Source organism: Haemaphysalis longicornis, unplaced genomic scaffold (assembly GCF_048455015.1).
Source record: "Haemaphysalis longicornis isolate Haplotype H1 unplaced genomic scaffold, Haemaphysalis longicornis Haplotype H1 scaffold_2, whole genome shotgun sequence".
Classification (NCBI taxonomy): Eukaryota; Metazoa; Arthropoda; class Arachnida; order Ixodida; family Ixodidae; genus Haemaphysalis; species Haemaphysalis longicornis.
In genome coordinates, this window is record NW_027526295.1 from 15,144,094 (window position 1) to 15,162,079 (window position 17,986).

The following is a 17,986-nucleotide window of genomic DNA, read 5'->3' on the forward strand; positions in this document are numbered from 1 at the left end:
CTAATTCATCATAAAAATGTCAAAAAACAAATATATAACCACCCGCGGCATCTCCCGAGGAGCGAGCAAATGCAAAATGGACCCAAATTTCACGCGAACGCAGCCGCCATGCCGCTTTCCGTAGAGCCGCCATTTTTACATTGTTTTGTTTGTGGATTCTGGCCCTTTTTTTTTTTTCCCGCCATTACTGCTGGCGGCCGAGGCATGATACGCTTGTGATTGGGGGACTTGCAGTGCTTTCGAGTTTCCCGCGTCCCATGTGCGAAGCTACAATTGGACCATGCGCGCTACTCGGGCAAGCGAGCAGACGTGCGAATGCTATTGGCTGCTGCGCATGATGACGCGCGCTTCTTCCCGGCCGGCGGCTTGCGCCGCTCGCATCCACCAAATTCCCTGCGCCATCGTCTGCTTTTCGCCGCTCCCTTGTTGTTCTGCCTCACTGTTTACCACCTTTTCGTTCGCTTGTCCACTCATTCTACTTTGTTTTTTGCCGTGCACACAATTGCTGACATACTTCAATAGTTCGGAGTAGCCTGCCAGATCGTGTACGTGATCGGACACGATGCGCGGAGTGAAGTTCAGGACGCTACATGCGTTCTGTGCACGGAAGTGTTCCATGAAGCTCGTTCGCATGGCCAAGAAGAAGGTGGCGCAGAGCATTGCTAACGATGGTGTCCACGCTTCCAACGACGTATCTCCTGCCCTGTCTGTGCAAGACTTCGATGCTGCGAGTGTGTCCGGCGTCTCGAGCGCATCGACCTCGGCGACCGCGGCCTCCGTCTCCGGTCTCGCATCAACCTCGACAAGCGGGAACGTGTCGCGTACAGTTCACTTGGAGACACATTTCCTGACACGCGAGGAGGTCGAGGCAGCGAACAGACAACGTGCTGCTGTTCAAAACGAACTTGGTGCTATGCCGGCGACCCAGAGGAAGTTCCAAGCCACGGAGCCCTACCCTGTGCCTGTCATCGTTACAGGTGAAGGTGGGAAGTTTTGCTTAGCGCAAATGCAAATAGTCGTGTGGTCCCTGATGCCCATGGAGCAGCATGTTTCATTGATTGCTGTCAAGACAGCACTGCATGAAGCATGCTGAGGTACAATGCGGGCTGCTACAGGTCTACTCGAGAAATATCCGCGTCTGTGGGGCTCATGACACCAGGCCATCTAGCCCTCCAGCGAGCTGCTGAAAAAGATGCCCTGCGTATGAACAAGGCCAGCAAACGAAAGCAGGAGAAGATGGAAAAGCAACAGAAGAGGAAGACAGTGTGCCAAGACCCCTCTAGCTATGCTACGGGGTCCTTCTAGAAGTGAAGATGTGTACACAAACTTTGAAGGCAGTTTTCTCAAAATGAACTTTTTCCCTTTTGTGACTGCTTATCCCAGTGATATCTCAAGAAGTGCTTGTCAGATTTGCATCCCGTTTTTTTTATTCTGTTCCTTAATAAATTTACGAGGGCAAGACAAGCCCATTTTCTGAAAACTTTTGTCTCTTGATTTTTAAAAAATCAAAACAAAATCATGTTTGCATGTTTGATCAGCAACACTAATTTTAGCGCTGTGCTAAAATTTTTCTGGGGAAAAATTTAGAAAGAGGGCTCTGTCTTGCCGTGAGGTACACATTCAGGAATAACCATAATGAATTTCATAGTCGCAGCACGCTTAGCTAATTCTCCAGGACTGGGATAAGAAGCCCATACACACCACCGTGGTATACCCTCATAACTTGAGAACTAACCTCCGTAGCCCAATGAAAATTTGCACTTTTTCTAATGTTGATGCTCTAACAATACCCTGAAAATTTTATTCAGATATGTATCTCAAGAAAAACTAAAAGGGGGCAAGACGAAGTGAGACACAAACACCACATACAGGTTGGAAGTTGGCGCTTGTATGTGGTGTTTGTGTCTGACTTCGTCTTCGTCTGCTTAGCGCCCCCTTTTCAGTCTTTCCAATAAGCATGAACCAACTAGCTCAACAAGTTTTGTTAACTCAAGAAACAAAAAACTGAGCCTTCAAGGGTAGCCTTAAAGGTTTGCTTCGCATTTTGCAGATGGCGCTTCGCAAGCGCGCAATTTTTAAATTGTGAGCCATGGCATTCGTACCCATGTCTCTGGCTACTGTTGAGATTTCTTTTTGTTGGAATGTGCTTTTTAGCGTTTCTGTGCGTACTGTGGCGTGATAGCAAGTCACTGTGACCGTCAATGGCATCAGCAACTGTGTCAAGATAAAAGCCTATTGAAAGTGAATTCTAAGCATAAAGAAAGTGAATTCTTAAAAAGAAAAGTGGGGAGGAGTGCATTACGCGAGTATATACGACATGCTGCAACTTCGGAATCCGTTTTGTCAAAACTTTTGTTTTTTTTGCCGCCTGTGTCACTTGTTTTAGGGATTTCTTCGTGACCGCTGGGTCCATTCTGATTCGATTTTTTGCATTACATTCCTTAATGAACAGTTCTGTGACATTCTTGGTTTTCCAGGTTTACTTTTTTTGAACTTTTTTATTGAAGTAGTCGTTCAGTCTCCATGCCTGTTGTACATTCACCTGTAAAAAACTAAACACTAAAAAACATTATATTGTAAATAAAATAGTCTAAGAATGTCATTTGGAAATGCAAATCAGTTTGAACAAGTTTTCTCTCATGTTTTATAATCTGCTCAGTTAAGCTAAGTACAAGGTGAATAGAAAGAAAATTTTATAAATGCAAAAGTTTTTAAAGTATATTACTTTGAAATTCTAATGGTGCTATCGCAGAAGCATTTCTGCAGCCAATTTCTGTCAAAATGCACAGCGAAGTGACGAAGTTTCTTCCCCTCCAGTTCCTGCCCGTGCCGGAGCTGCTGCCCTTCCGGCTGACCCCGCAGTACGTGGCCCTGACGGAGCCCTTCGACCAGGCCAGCGGCCCCCTGGCCTGCGCCATGCACTACACCCTGCACGCCCTGCGGGAAGGGGCCCGCCGCCTGCTCGACATGATGGACGTCTTTGTCCAGGAACCCACCATCGACTGGCTGGTGGGCCCCCTCTCTCTCTCTCATTCTGGGCTGCCTCTCTCTCGCTCACTCGTGCCCTGAAGAAAAGGTCATTACAGTGATGCACAGTTTCCTGTGGGTGGTCAGGGCCTGGGAAAACCTGCTAATGCGGACTTCTGGGCAAGTTGGCAATTAGAGCGCAGGAAAGGACACAGAGGACAGGGGCCAGCGCTACTTCCGACTCAACACATCAGCACGAAATTGCACCCTACAGCACATGTGAGCGCCACTCGTGTGATCACAGCTCGTGCACACCTCGTACAGGTAACAATAGGCCCACGTGTTGTCTGTATACCTTATACGGGCGTTTTTATGAGCAAATGTTGGTTGGAAGTAGCGAGTGCCCCTGTCGCCCTGCCTCGTCCTTTGTGTGCTTTTTATTCGCCAACCATTAAAAAACTTTCTCTTTAAGGGGGGACGTGGCTTTCAAAATCAACTTTTTTATTTCTTTGTGGATTTTGATGAAAATTGGCACAGCAACTGGAAATGCTTCCGTGATAACACCATACAAATTTCAAGCTAATATTCTGAAAACTTTTTTATGTATTAAATTTTCTTTCTGTTCCGCTTGTACCGAGCTTGAGCGGCTTATAAAACATGATAGAAAATTTGTTCGAAGTGCTTTGCATTCCCAAATGAATGGACGAGGTCGTGACAGTTTTAGAATTTTTTTTTTACAACACAATGTTTTTTAGTTTTCATTTTTTTAGAGGTTAATGTGCAATAGGCATGTTGACTGTGAACGATTATGTGAATAAAAAAATCACAAAAAACAAATCTGGAAAACCAAGAGTGTCACGACCTGAACTGTTCATCAAGGAATGTAATGCAAGAAACGGAATCAAAATAGACCCAGCGGTCACAAAGAAATCCCTGGTACAAGCGACACAGGTGGCAAAAAAAACTGTTTTGAGAAAACGGCTTCCAAAGTTGCAACATAGGTTTCACTTATCAAAAGTCGTCACGGTTGTAGCCTTTCATGTCCTTTTGAACATGGGGCTTCTGGAATGCCTTGCCTTGAAATTGGAGTGCCTCTCACAGCCTTTCTCTTTCCAGAAAATATCATTTTCAGCTCCTCTGTGAAGAGTACATACCCCACTTTGCAGATCAAATGAAGGGGGAGATAGGTTTCAATGGGCTTTCAATGCAAAGTAGGTTAGCTGGTTGGCTGTATCGCACTGAACAGCCTCCTTTTGCAGTGTTGTCACCATGGCAACAAGTTAAGCATTTTTTTTTACTTAAATTTGAACATTTTTGGCTTTTTTTTATGTTTTATCATCTTGCCTGGCCAGCAACTTAGTACTCATACGTGCAGGTGTTCATTGCCAAAAGTTTGCATACCACAAGGATGAAAATGAGCTACTTTGAAGCTTGGTAGAGTATTCTGCATAACTCCCAACTTCAATGCAAGAGCATATTTTTTTACTACTTTTGACATTCAAGGCATCCAATATTTCTCGCAGCAAAGCCAGTATGCCCTGAGCAATGGAATCAATAATTTCACTAAAAAATCACTGTTAAATGCTGCGACAAACGTACATTTTTAATGCAGAGAACATATTTTTATTCCTATATTACTAACTCAAACCTGTTTGCATGAAAATTACAAGTGCACGGGAAACGTTGCGCAAGAAAGGCGATATGGCTCGCGCGCATCTTAGCGCACGCTTACCGCGACATATCGAACTTTGATTACAGCTGATATGGCTGGTCAGGTCGCTTTTAAGATTAAATCTAACGACGCAGGCATTAATTACAACTACTGGCGTTCAATCGTAACCGGTTGCCCAGTCATGTGCTGCCCCAATGCGCGTCGGCTATGCCGTGCGCGCCGCAGCGTTTGACGCGTCGACCGTTTCTTTCTCAAGGCTAGCGAGCCCACAGTCAAAACACAGCAATAACTAAGCGTGTAAACATCGCAAACCCGACCAAAAGTTCACTTCACGAACCGCTATTGCAAGCGCGCACACCGCGTCACCCTCCGGGGTCTGGCGACGGTAGAGTCACGCGCACCACGAAGCGTTCGATGACCTCCTCCTTTCGAGCCACACAACTTCCCGTAATCTGGCTCGTTATCTCCGGCATTCCCACCGCGATAACGTCCGTGTTGAATGCCATAGATTGAACAGAAACTCGGCCGAGCGAAGCGGCGAAAATGAACTCAACCCGCTCGCTACGCAGCTCAGGCGGCCGCCATCTTGCATTGCGCCCGTGACATCCAATCAGGAGGGTCGGTGTTCCGCGCCCCGACCGAGGACCAATAGCGCTTCAGCATCTATTTCTAGCTTCGTTTGTGCGTCGTTTCTTTTCTGCCGTTTGTGCGTTTGTGAATGAACGAAGATAAAAGAGGCGAGCAGAACCGGAAAGACGATCGCTCGGCCGATCTAACCATATCAAAATGGCCGCGCCCGGTGGCACCGGTGCGGAGATAGAGCGCTCCGAAAATTGCCGTTTTTTCGCCCTTTTGCGCTGATAGTTTGTCACCGCGCCTGACAAAAGTATTTTTTTATGCCACTTTGCGACGCTTTTCAGCCTAAAAACTTTGCAGACGCATAGAATAGGAAACATAGAAGCCGAATATGTGGGTTTCAAAAAAACGATGTTTTGGTCATTTTTCCGAAGTTGAAAGCCGCGTCCCCCCTTAAGTTGTCATTTTGCCAAGACCTGCAGTTGCATGCTCATTGAGGGAATCAATTGGCATGCTACTGTACTCAGTAGGACTGTTCAGATGTGGTTTTTCACTTTCAAAGTTAACAGTGGTTTGTTCAGGTAGTTTTAAATGAAAACAAATATTTCCACGTTGAACCTAAAAATATACAAATGCTGAAATCTGAAATTTACATCACCTCACTTTTGCTTCAATGACTAGCTGGTGGGGAAAGAAGAAACGCTCGTGGAAAAGCTTTACTAAAACTTTCCTACAGCATAAGAAAAATAGCTATCCTGCTGCTTTAATTAAGCTTTATTGATGATGTTAGATTTCATGTGGGAGCAACTTTCGTCACACCCATATCGCAACCACAAGTGTTTTAATGTTATTGCAATGAGGTTATGACTGCCCTCAAAAGCATGATTACCTAAATTCTCTGGACATCTCACTCCCTCAGGGCACCCAACCAGGTTTTGGCAGCATTTGGCCACCCTGGTGGTCCATTTTGCACCGCACACGTAGCTATTATAATTACAAAGGAGAGCTTAATTGTCTAGCTTCCAGTGATATCAAGCACTGTTTTTTGTCCATTTAGTAAGTGGAATAGTCATAAATGATACTGCGTGCCAGAATCCCAATATAATTGCCCAAGAATTGAATTGTTTCCTCTTTTTGTGTGTGTGCCATATTCAGCCAAAGAGATAAAAATGCTGCAATAAATTTACAATGCAGTTAAACCTCGATGTATTGAACTTCAGTGTAACAAAACCCTCGGTGTAATGAACCACGGAATTTTTCGCAACTTCAAGTGGATGCACACCATCTATTTTCACCCTCTCTGTAACGAAGTCCCATTTGCCGGAATTTCAATGTAACGAAGTTTCATGGAGAACTAGGCATGAAATTTAAGTTGTAGCGGTAGATTTTGGGAGACGCAAGCGCCGAAATGGGGTCTCAATATAAAATGCAAACGGCGACACGGGCCGCCCAATGCCGCGGATGCAGCGAGCCACGGAGTCTGTGAGCGAGCCCCTTGCCTACAAACCGCGTGGCATGCATACACGGCTGGCGCACTGTTTCCGTTTCTGTCGGAGCTTAATCGGCATCAGCGTGAAACACGGAGCGTTTTCTATACGGAAAAACGTAAAACGCGCCTCGCAAGCCACACGCACGCTGACACAGCCGCGGAGACCACTCGCGCGTTGCGGGTAGCTCCAGTGACCTCTTCTAACTTCTCGCTGAAATGCAACTCTAGGGGCAAACGAGAGGGGCATGCGAGAAAAAAAGCGGATAACGTGGGCGAACATTTCATTTTAAAACGTGTGATACCCGCCGCTTACGAAAGCGCCTATCAAATATCCTCCGCGGTGGTAAGCCTAATCGCCTCTGGCGTTGCCGCCGCTTTGCACTTCGTTTGAGTTCGCTCATGCTTGTTAGGTTTCATCGTTCCAGCAAGCATTTGTGAATCTTTATGAGCCTTGCACGCGCATTTTTTTCACCGGCGTCAGGATTTGACTCGCGCTGCGCGCGGCAGTGGGAGGAGCCTGACCAGTTTCGCCATGGTTTCACCAATGGGGATGCGTGCACCCTATGGCGGGAGCTTCGAAGTGCTCGGGGATGCCGGCTGGCTAGACGATATGGCTTACCGCCGTGGAGGATATTTGATGGGCGCTCTCATAAGCGGCACATATGACGTTTTACAGTGAAAATTTCGCCCAGTTATCCGCTCGCATGCCCCTCTCGTTTGCCTCTCGAGTTGCGTTTCAGCGAGCGGTTAGAAGCGGTCGCTGGAGCTACGCACATCGCGCGGGTGGTTTCCACGGCTGCGTGAGAGCGCCTGTGGCTTGCGGGGCGCATTTTTGCGGGGAGAAAACGCTCCATGAGGTTCACGCTGACGCCCGCGTAGACGATTGAGCTCCTACAGAAACAGAAACAGTGCGCTAGCCGTGTATGTGTACAACGTTTTCTTTTGCAGGAAACGCTTCGCGAGATGAACACATCATTATAACCGCGGATTTCAATTACGAATTACGAATTTTACCGACTTCGTTACATCGAGGTTTAACTGTATAAGAACCTTGGTGATAGCATTTTTCCCTGAAGAGAAAGCATGGTTGATTAAATGTGGTTAAAATTGGATGTCAAGACAAAACATCGAAAGAGTATTTGAAGCGGTCTGTCAATGGGTCGCATGCTTCTTGGTCGCAGTTATTTTCTGTTTCACTAATGTACCGTATTCAGTCATGTAATAAACCCACTTTTTTTTTAAAGAAAATTCGGCATGAATTTAGGGAGAGGGTTCATTATGCGGGAAAAAGTTTAAACAGATTTTTAAAAGTTGAAATTTCATACAATAAATCTGCTAAGAGAAGCGCTATCAGAGCCGTACCACTTTTGTAAAAACATGTAGGTAATTATGTAACTAAATTTCTTTATTTCCAACATGCTAGTGGCCTCCTACTCACCATGAAGCTGTCCTCAAGTCGCTTGCGGCTTCACATTCGTTGTCGGCCCGTAGCGCACCATCTTCCGCACCGTCAAGGCACTCTAAAACTTCTTTCCCCACACCGGGAAACTTCACTTCTTTGGGGCCACGAAACAGACGGGGATCCGTGTTCATCGCCCAAACGTCTCACACGCACTGGGTCAACACTGAAGTGCCGCCCAGCCACATGGTTTCCCTGTGCATCAACGCATGCTCCACTACCTTCAGTTTAAAACCGGCTGTGTAGCTCACGTACTCGCCCATCGTACGGTGCGCTCCAGGAGCACAAAAAAAGGTAGGAACACAGCTGAACAACAAAACCACGGAGCGTAATGGTGACGTCGCGGAACAGCAAGAACGAAGGAATGCGCAGTACGTTTAGTGCTTTGTTCGACACGCCGCCAGAACCAGCCGGCAGAGCAAAAAGCAGGGAAGGAGTGCGGAGTACGTTTTATGCTTTATTCGCACGCCGCAACGTTTTCATGATGCAAGAAGGTCCATTTTGTGTTCAGAAGGTGGTGCTCCGCAAGCGCGCAATTTTTAAATTGTGAGCCACGGCATACGCGCTCACGTCTCCGGCTACCGTTGAGATTTCTTTTTGTCGGAATTCGTTTTTAGCATTTCTGTGCATGCTGTGCGTGATATCAAGTTGCTGCAATCGTTTACGGCATCAGCAACCATGCTGAGATAAAAGCATATTCTTGCTGCATTTTCTATTCAAAGTGACAAGAAAGTAAATTCTCAAGAAGAAAAGTGGGGGGAGGGTTCATTACGCGAGTAAATACAGTATGGTGTACTACCAAGTCACTGGCTACAGTCTGACCTACTTATAACAATATTGAAGTGCCACAAAAGAGTCATCCTTGTAACCCGTAATTGCTATAACCAGGTTGGGCACAGAAAGTTGCTGTTGTAAGCATTTGGTGGTTTTACCCAATACAGTCGAGTCCACTTATAACGATATCGTTTATAACAATACAGTAAGGCCCGCTTATATCGAACACGGATATATCGAATTATTGCCTATATCGAACCCTTATATAGTTCTGGTAAAAATTACATGCATTTAAAACTTTTTAAATCGAACGCGATTTTGCTCAAAACGGATATATCGAACTCTCCAGAGCGGATTTTTCGCTCTCCTTAGGCATGCGGCAGGCTTTCCCGCAATACATCGGCGCACAGCGGTCGCGCAGGTTTCGCTTGCGACTTCCACGCGAGCTCAGGCGCGTCCAAACTGGCCGTGGCAGGGTGGACCAGCTCCACGCATGCATACCGTTGGAGCCGAAAGCGCCACATTTGGCGCTGCGGGCTGCGGTGTCACCGAACTTCAAGTCCGCACCACTCACTGCACGCACTTGCTCGGTTCGCTGGGTTCGCCGTTATTCGCTTGTATCCATGCTTGTCTCCGCTCTGCCGAAGACGCCGAGGACTCCGTACCGCTTCCGAGCACGAGTGAAGCCGTCGCTGCCGTGGCCCTGCTACGGCGATACTGCAGTGCCATTGAGGGCAGCGGTCTTGTGCTTGTCGACTGCTTAGATACCGTAGAGCAAGCAGTCAGCAGCAACACGTTGCGCTCCAAGAAGCAGGCGACACTCACGAAGTCCTTCTGCCCCAATAAATTATTGTTTTCTTTCTGAGAAAGTGTCGTATCAATCGTGAACTGCAGGGTGGTAAGTGCTCAGTGTTAGGGCGTGACTCCGTCGGCAAGATTGCTCTCATATAAGTTGTTTTTTTTTTTTTGTTTTTTGCTTCACTTATATCGAATTTTCGCTATATCAAACTATTTTACAATCCTCGCGCTGTTCGGTATAAACGGGCTTTACTGTACAGTCAAACCTCGATGTAACTGTCACGTGAACGGATGGTGGGGTTGTCTTTACCAGCTCAGAGAGATGGATGCAGGAAAGCCGTTGACGTGTTTAGGAAAATGCACATTTAATGCACACTAGGAAAACCCTAAAGGAAACCACTCAAGAAATGAATTGTACCCACTCGAGAACAATCAATCCTCAAACTCAATATACCGAAATACAATTCAAAGCAAACCCCAAAAGTATCTACAATGCAGTCCTACACAGTTAGTTCATATCTGCTGTTTACATCAAGTCCTAGTTAATGACTTTCCCTCCACAACTCCCTAGTTGCGTCCTACGACTGCGTCCCTAATGGACGGGCCTACCCCGCTGTCGTCGGCGCTGACGCGTCGCCCCCGTTGCGTGGCCGCGACTCGGTGGTAGCCGTCCTCATCTGTCTTTGGTGCCGGCGTTTGCTGCACGCGGTCACTCCTTGGACGGCAAGGGGCTCCGCGCGTCCTGACTTGTTTCCTCTGTGGCTGCCCCCTGGTAGCCGCTCCCCCGCTGGAGGTCTTTGATGCCGGCGTTCGACGCACGCGGTCATCCCTTGGGCAGCGTGTTTCCTCGGTGGCTGCTCCCTGGTAGCCGCTGCCTCTGGAGGTCCCAGGTATTCTCGGCACGAAGGGCTCGGCCCCGAAGGGCACGAGCTTTTCGGGGTGGTCGAAGCAAAGGTCGACGGAGCGTGGACGTTGGCCGCAGGTGCCCGACCGATGCCGCTGGGGCCACGAAGACACAGGTTCGTGGTGCGCCTAGGATGCAGCAGCCGATGCGAAGTCGGCCCGCTCCCGGCCAGGCTTGGCAGGCATAGTCGTTGGCCTGGCCACGTCCCCCTGGCTCGTTCCGTGAAGCGCACGTGCTCCTGTCGCCTCCTCATTCCTTGCCTCTCCCTTCTTTTTGTGCGCCCCGCTTTTATCCCCTCTGGGCTCTCTTGTGGCGCACTCTCGTTGGCCTCTTGCCTTTCCCATGTCCATATATGGCCATCACACCACTGGTTTCCTGCGCGGTGTTCTCTGATTGGATGACCAGTGCACTGCCATATTTTACCATGATGCCTCGGGGTTTAGGCGCTGGCGTTCGCTCATTGATGCGCTCCTGGCGCGCATTTCAAATTTCCATTCCTTTGTTCTTTCCTTTCACTTTTTTGGGGTTTTGATGCCTTCCCTCTCAGGGGGTGCCCTTGACACATGACAGTAATGAAGTCATTAAATTCGTACTTTACTTCATTACATTGAAATTTTGCTATATCGAAATTCTCGATTAAAATGAAGTCTTAGCTGCGTGAAGCGATTCCTGCAAACAAAAACGTGGCGCGCATACATGGCTGGTGCACTGTTCGTGTACTGGCTATGTAGGCATCAGTGTGAATCGTGCGGAACGTTTCTGAACACAAAAACACGCCTCACAAGCCACTGGCACGCTGGCACAGCCGTGGAGACCGCACAATGCGGGTAGCTCCAGCAACCGCTTCTAAACGCTCACTGAACGCAACACAAGGCGCAAGCGAATTTGTTCATGCGGGGAAAAAAAGCTGATACAGTACTTACTCGCGTAATGAACCGACTCGCGTAATGAACCCTTCCCCCCACTTTTCTTCTTGGGAATTTACTTTTTTGTCACTTTGAATAGAAAATGCAGCAAGAAAATGCTTTCATCTCAACACGGTTGCTGATGCCGTAGACGATCGCAGCAACTTGATATCGCGCTACTGTACGCGCAGAAATGCTAAAAACGCATTCCAACAAAAATAAATCTCAACGGTAGCCAGAGACGTGAGCGCGTATGCCATGGCTCACAATTTAAAAATTGTGCGCTTGCGGAGTGCCCCCTTCTGAACACAAGTCTTGCGCCATGAAAGTGTTGCAACGTGCGAACAAAGCATAAAACATACTGCGCACCTCTTCCCTGCTCTTCGCTCTACCGGCTGGTTTTGGTGGCGTGCAAACAAAGCACACTAAACGTACTGCGCACTCCTCCGCTCTTGCTGTTCTGCGACGTCGCCATTACGCTCCGTGGTTTTGTTGTTCAACTATGTTCCGACCTTTTTTTGTGCTCCTGGAGCGCGCCGTACGATGGGCGAGTATGTGAGTTACACAGCCGGTTTTGAACTGAAGGTGGTGAAGCATGCGTTGATGCCCATGGAAGCCGAGTGGCTAGGCGGCACTTCAGTGTTGACCCAGTGCGTGCGAGACGTACGTTTGGGCGATGAACAGGGATCCTCGTGTGTTTCGTGGCCCCAAAGAAGAGAAGTTTCCAGTGCGGGAAAAAAAGTTTGAGTGCCTTAACGGCGCAGAAGATGGTGCGCTACGGGCCGACAACGAATGTGAAGCCACAAGCGACTTGAGTGACGACAGCTCCATGGCGAGTAGGGGGCCACTAGAATGTCGGAAATAAGAAAGGAATTTAGTTACATAATTACCTACATGTTTTTACAAAAATGGTAAGGCTCTGATAGCACTTCTCTTATTAGCACCTTTATTGTATGAAATTTCAACTTTTAAAAATCTGTTTTAAATTTTTTCCTGCATAATGAACCCTCCCCACAAATTCATGCCGAATTTTATGAAAAAAAAAAGTGGGTTCATTACGCGAGTAAACACAGTAATGGGGGCGAAATTTGCACTTTAAAGCATCAATCGTGCCGCCTAGGAAAGCACCGATCAAATATCCTGCACGGTGGTAAGCCTAATCGTCTCTGGTGGGGCCGAACGCTTCAAAGCTCCCGTCGCTTCAAAGGACGCTTCAAAGCCTCCCCACTGGCGAAAGCCTTGCGGCTCCTCCCGCTGCCGCGCGTGGCGCAAGTTGCTTTCCGGCCGAGGCAGAAGCCGCCATCAGCGGGCATGAAAACAAATACAGGTGCACAAGGCTTTTGTAAAGACCCACCAATGCTTTGTTGCACACTTGCTGGGATGATGGAACCCAGCAAGCACGAGTGCACAGTGGACAAAGCGGTGGCATGCGGCGGCGGTGGAGCCATGCACAATTTCTAGGCAAGCAGCTCGCTGGTGGACTCGACATCCGCGGCTTTGGGTGACCCGTGTCACCGTTCGCATTGTATTGAGACTTCGTTTTGGCACTGGCATCTCCCAAAATCCACTTCTATAACCAAAATTTCATGCCTACATAGTTGTCCATGAAGCTTCGTTACACAATTTCCGCAAACAGGACTTCGTTACCCAGTGGGTGAAAATACATGGTGTGCATACAGTTGAAGTTAGAAAAAATTACGTAGCTTCTTACATCGGGGGTTTCATTACATTGAAGTCAAACACCAAGGGTTGCCTGTATGTCGGATACAATCGAACCCCACAATAACGACAAAATATTTGCTTTTGAGAGAATTTCATTGCCACGAGAATGAAACATAAACAATAGGAAAATTGCCTGCAAACCGAAAACTTGTTTCCGGAAGTCGGCTGTATTACCTTGCGAGCCTTACCTTCACAGCTCAGCTACAGGAAGGGCTTCATTTCCAGTTGTGCGGGCCTAAGAACGACCGAATTGTGTCAAACGCATGCAAAATATTCCGCGGATTTGCCTTCTCTGCACGTTTTTCTCCCTGGTCCTTGGCACCGAGTGTGTCCGAGTGTGCAAGCGACGTCCAGCTTCTGCCGTTGACACACTTTGCCAGACAGTGCTGTCCACAAAACTAAGTGAGCACCTCTTGGTTGGCGTCCAGAAAGGCCACAGACGTCTTTGTTTTGTTTTGCGCACGTGCACCGTGCATGTGCACGGTTCCAAACTCGTCGGCACTATCCTTTCTTCTTCCACTTGGGCTACTGGCTTGAGCGATGATGGCTGCCTTATCTTGTAGCGATAAAAGCTTCCACTTTTGATCGAGCATGAGGATGCGGGTGCGATTCCCGGCCGCCGCGGCCGCTTTTCTGATGGAGGCGAAAAGCAAAAACGCCCGTGTGTTCGAGATTTCAGCGCACATTTTAAAGACCCCCAGGTGGTCGAAATTAATCCAGGACCCTCCACTACGGCGCGCCTCATCGCCTGTGCAGCGTCGGCCCATTAAACCCCACAATCAAGTCAATCACTTTTGATTGAGAGCAAACGTGCCGATTGCTGCCCACGCAACAAACGCACGTGCACTGTTCAGCAGTAGTTGGCTAGCATAGCCTAAGCCAAAGACGTGCCGTGGGTCACCATGCATCGTGGCGAGGCTGCCTCCGTGACCACCCGTGCATGGTCTTTGATGTAAACAAATATGCCCATGCAAACGCTCTGTGGCAGAAATTTACGCAGTTTGAGTGCAAAAAAATTGGATTTGGACGCTTTTTGGAGACGGTTAGCTTTAAATGGGTACATAAAATGTCGACCGCACTTGCAGAGAATTTTGTTAACGTGGGATTGCTACAACATTAACGTGGGTTGCCACAAGATGTGAGATACAGTCGCGTGCGATTTGAAGGTAATCGTGCGAGCATCGACTCACCGCGACGATAACGCCCCCCGACCATAAAGGCGACGCAACCGCGCGCGCCGTGTGCATTGGGGTTTTTCTCGGGCTCACCGCGGATAGTCCGCGGATTCCCTGAAGCCATAGGGATACGTGGGAAAATCAAACGTCGGACTGCTTCTCGGGGAGCCCGCAGTGAGTCCGACACTGTAAATCGAAGGGCCCCATTGCTGCATGCCATGTGCAGCGAGAGGAGGGTGGGGGCTTCGCGGGCGCAGCGTCCGCATGGCGCGCCAGCCAGCTTTGCGCGCGTGGCGGGAGTTTTGAACTGCTAATACAGTTGCCGCGTCATGCACTGTCTCAAATCTGCGTTGCGCACTGTTGTAAAATTAGCTCAAAATTTGATTTCTCCACGAAATTTGTTCGTTATATCCCGTAACGGGGAAATTTTACCTCGTTAAAATGATGTTTTAAATACATTGGTTTCTATGGCGACTTTCAAGGGGAATTGCGATTTGCTCGTTATATCCATTATTTCGTTATAGCCAGTCTCGTTATAACGAGGTTTAACTGTAGTTCCTCAGGGTCTTCATTTCCGCCAGGGACATTTTGCTCAGCTACATGAAGTACCTATAGATGCTCTTGCAAAAGATGTGCACCAGCTTCCCGTGAAGCAATTGCTACTTGTACATAAACGACATCACAATGATTAATGATAAACCCATTTACATTATGTATGCTGATGACACAAGCATATTTTTTACTGGTAGTGATCTGCAGAGCTTAATTCCACTTGTGAACAATACACTACAGGGCCTTCAGGCGTGGAGTGAAATGAACTCCCTTCTTATTAATACTAATAAGACAAATGTGATTGTGTTCCATACACGACAACTTCTATTTCTCTTGACTGTCTGCTATACTTGGGTAACACTGCTATTGTGCTTGCGGATTGTGTAAAAACCCTTGGTGTGTACTTTCACAAGAATATGTCATGGGATGTTCATTGTAGATTCTGTTGCAAGCAATCTGGGTAAGTGTGTTGGTGTTCTTGCCAAAATGCGTTCCTTCCTTCCAGTGCCAATCAAACTACTAATTTACAACACACCGTTCTTGCCTCATTTGAATTATTGTTTTTTGGTGTGGGGATCGACCACAAATGCCAACCTCAATAAACTTTTCATGCTTCAGAAAAAAGCAATTAGGTACATTGCTAACGCAGAATACTGTGCGCCTACAGATGAACTGTTTAGCCGCCTTAAAATAGTACCAGTGTACAAACTTTTTCATTGTTGCTTGTCCCTTCGGTACAAACGAGCTGTATATAATAACAATCAAAGTTTTTTAAGTCTATTTCATCTGAAAAGAACTATTTTGGTTTATAAAACTCGGAACCAAGATTACTGGTACACTCCTTTCTGTAGAACTGATTTTGGAAGGCAAATGCTTCGTTATACTGTCCCTCATGTACTTAGAAAACTACTTGAGAATAAAATTAGCGTAGAACGCACTAGTATCCATGCGATTCGGCAAGCCCTGTTGTAGTTGCAATTGTTTCTCTTCTTCTTTTTTTTTTTCTTTTCTTTTTTTTCGAGTGAAATTTGGAAAGTGAAAGCTGTATGCTGTCTCCAATGAACTTTATTATTGTTCTTTTTTTCTCAGAGTTATGAAATGTGTCCTTTCTTTATACAATGTACGTTCATGCAGCGCACTTCTAAATATGGCTAAGTTTGATGTTTGAATTTTGATGTTTATTAATACTTCTACTTTTTTTCCCTCGTACAGTGTTTCTTTTTGAGTGGGTGTGTGTGTGTGTGTGTCTTTAATACTGTATGCGATATACCAAAGTGTGTGTTCAAGATCTCGCTGTCTGCTATGTAAAAGGGGGGCTCGGGTCTCCTCAAGCGACACCAAGTCGCTTTTTTCCCGGGTCGGCCCTCATCTATGTGATGAAAAGAAATAAACTGAAACTGAAACAAAGCTGACCGACTATGGGCACCTTGTGTGCAGATTGGTAGCATGCGAATGAACGGTTTGGGTCTCTGTTTTTTCTTTCTGTGTGCAACCCACTTATAACAGTTGTTGGTCACAATGATGGAATTTCCTTGACACTTGAATATTATTATAAGTGGACGAACGAGAATGTAACTTTCACGGCTGGCCGCCAAAACTAAGCCATGCGTGTGCCAGCTGACTTAACAGGGCCCTTAAAAAAGACTGTGTTTCACGTAGGAGAAAGTCGCTACATGAAATCCTTCGCCCTTTTTTTTGTTGTTGTTAATGATTGGCTGGTTGAAGGGGGTTTTCGCTGCAGTGGATTTTTTTTTTTCCACATCAGTAATCAGCAGTGGCCTAGGGGACCCCCTTTGCCCCAGTGTAGCTGTATTTTAATCGAGACGTGGTTGAAGGGGGTGCCCCTATGGAAGGGCCGGTATTTAGGCAAATTTTTCGGTGGGAAATCTCGACCTTTGTTCCGCCTCATACGGTAGTTAGTACTTATCTTCTTTTTTTTTTAATTTAATTTCTCTGCACAAATGGCAGGTGTTTAAATTGGTGCATTGTTGTAACCATTTCTGCTTTGATCCTGTTTTTCAGAGGTTTGCAAAACGTCAGAGCCTGCAAGCCAAACAACAGAAAGGCAAGTACAGTTGTCGCCTGTACAATTGTTGTTGGGAACAAATCAATGCAAGGTTACCGCTCAAGAACACCTAGAGGAGCCACATACTGCCCTAAGCATTTGAAAAGTTCCTTCTTGCCTCGACTGTGTGAAATTTATTGTGGGACATCTGCTAAGAAGACATCTGGTGGGGTGTTGGCAGCCGCCGCGTGGAAGCGTTTGGGTTACTTAATGCTTGTGGGTGATCCGGGCATTCCGAGACAGAAAAGTGGGTTCCACAGGGGTCTGCGGTGCAAGGCCAGCAGAAGAGGGCAGTGAGCTGGGCAGTGGTCTCGAGAATGCCGGTCGTGGTAGCCCAATCAACAGGACACGTAATCGCAACAGGTGTGCAAGGCAAGAGTGGTGCTGGTTAACATAGCAATGCCTGGCCCAAGTTATCGTTGCTTGAAAGTGATGGCCCAAAAACAATTTCATACAAACAGGGTACATGTGCAAGAACCCGGTCATTAAAAATTAGCATGTATATGTGTGAGATTATTTCACAGTGAACCAGTAACTGCAACTGCAATTAGTTTATCCCTAATACAAACTACATATAGTTACATGGCAGTTTAAAAAAATATATCGCTGGCATCTGGGACCAGTTGAAACCAGTTACCCATGCAGTAACTTGAACCACCAGAAACCACTAGCACACCAGGCAAGTGGGACCAGTTGAAGTTGGTTACCCAGTAATGGGGACCAGATGAAACCAGTAGCAAAGCAGGCCATTGGTCGCTGGGGCCAGTCGAAGTCGTTAAGCCCGTAACTGGGACCAGTTGAAATGAGATGTTCCCATCTGGGACCACATTTGAAACCAATAGCAAACCAGTAGGGCATTTTCACCCGAGGCATATGATGAAAAGAAGTGTATTGCTGAAATGCAAACATGAACCCTTCTAAACACACA

At 47.1% G+C, this 17,986-nt stretch overlaps 1 protein-coding gene across 6 annotated transcripts in view; it reads left to right on the forward strand.

Moving 5' to 3' along the window:
* LOC144168766 (DNA-dependent protein kinase catalytic subunit-like) overlaps positions 1-17,986 on the forward strand; it is a 477,503-nt gene that overhangs the window by 447,374 nt on the left and 12,143 nt on the right. For 5 of the 6 annotated variants that reach the window (XM_077697729.1, XM_077697730.1, XM_077697733.1 and 2 more), the window contains 2 exons: positions 2,818-3,009; positions 17,016-17,058. In XM_077697729.1, coding sequence (XP_077553855.1) covers positions 2,818-3,009; positions 17,016-17,058 — 235 coding nt within the window. Of the gene's footprint in view, positions 1-2,817; positions 3,010-17,015; positions 17,059-17,986 lie in introns of those variants that run through there. The other variant, XM_077697734.1, reaches the window with a different exon arrangement.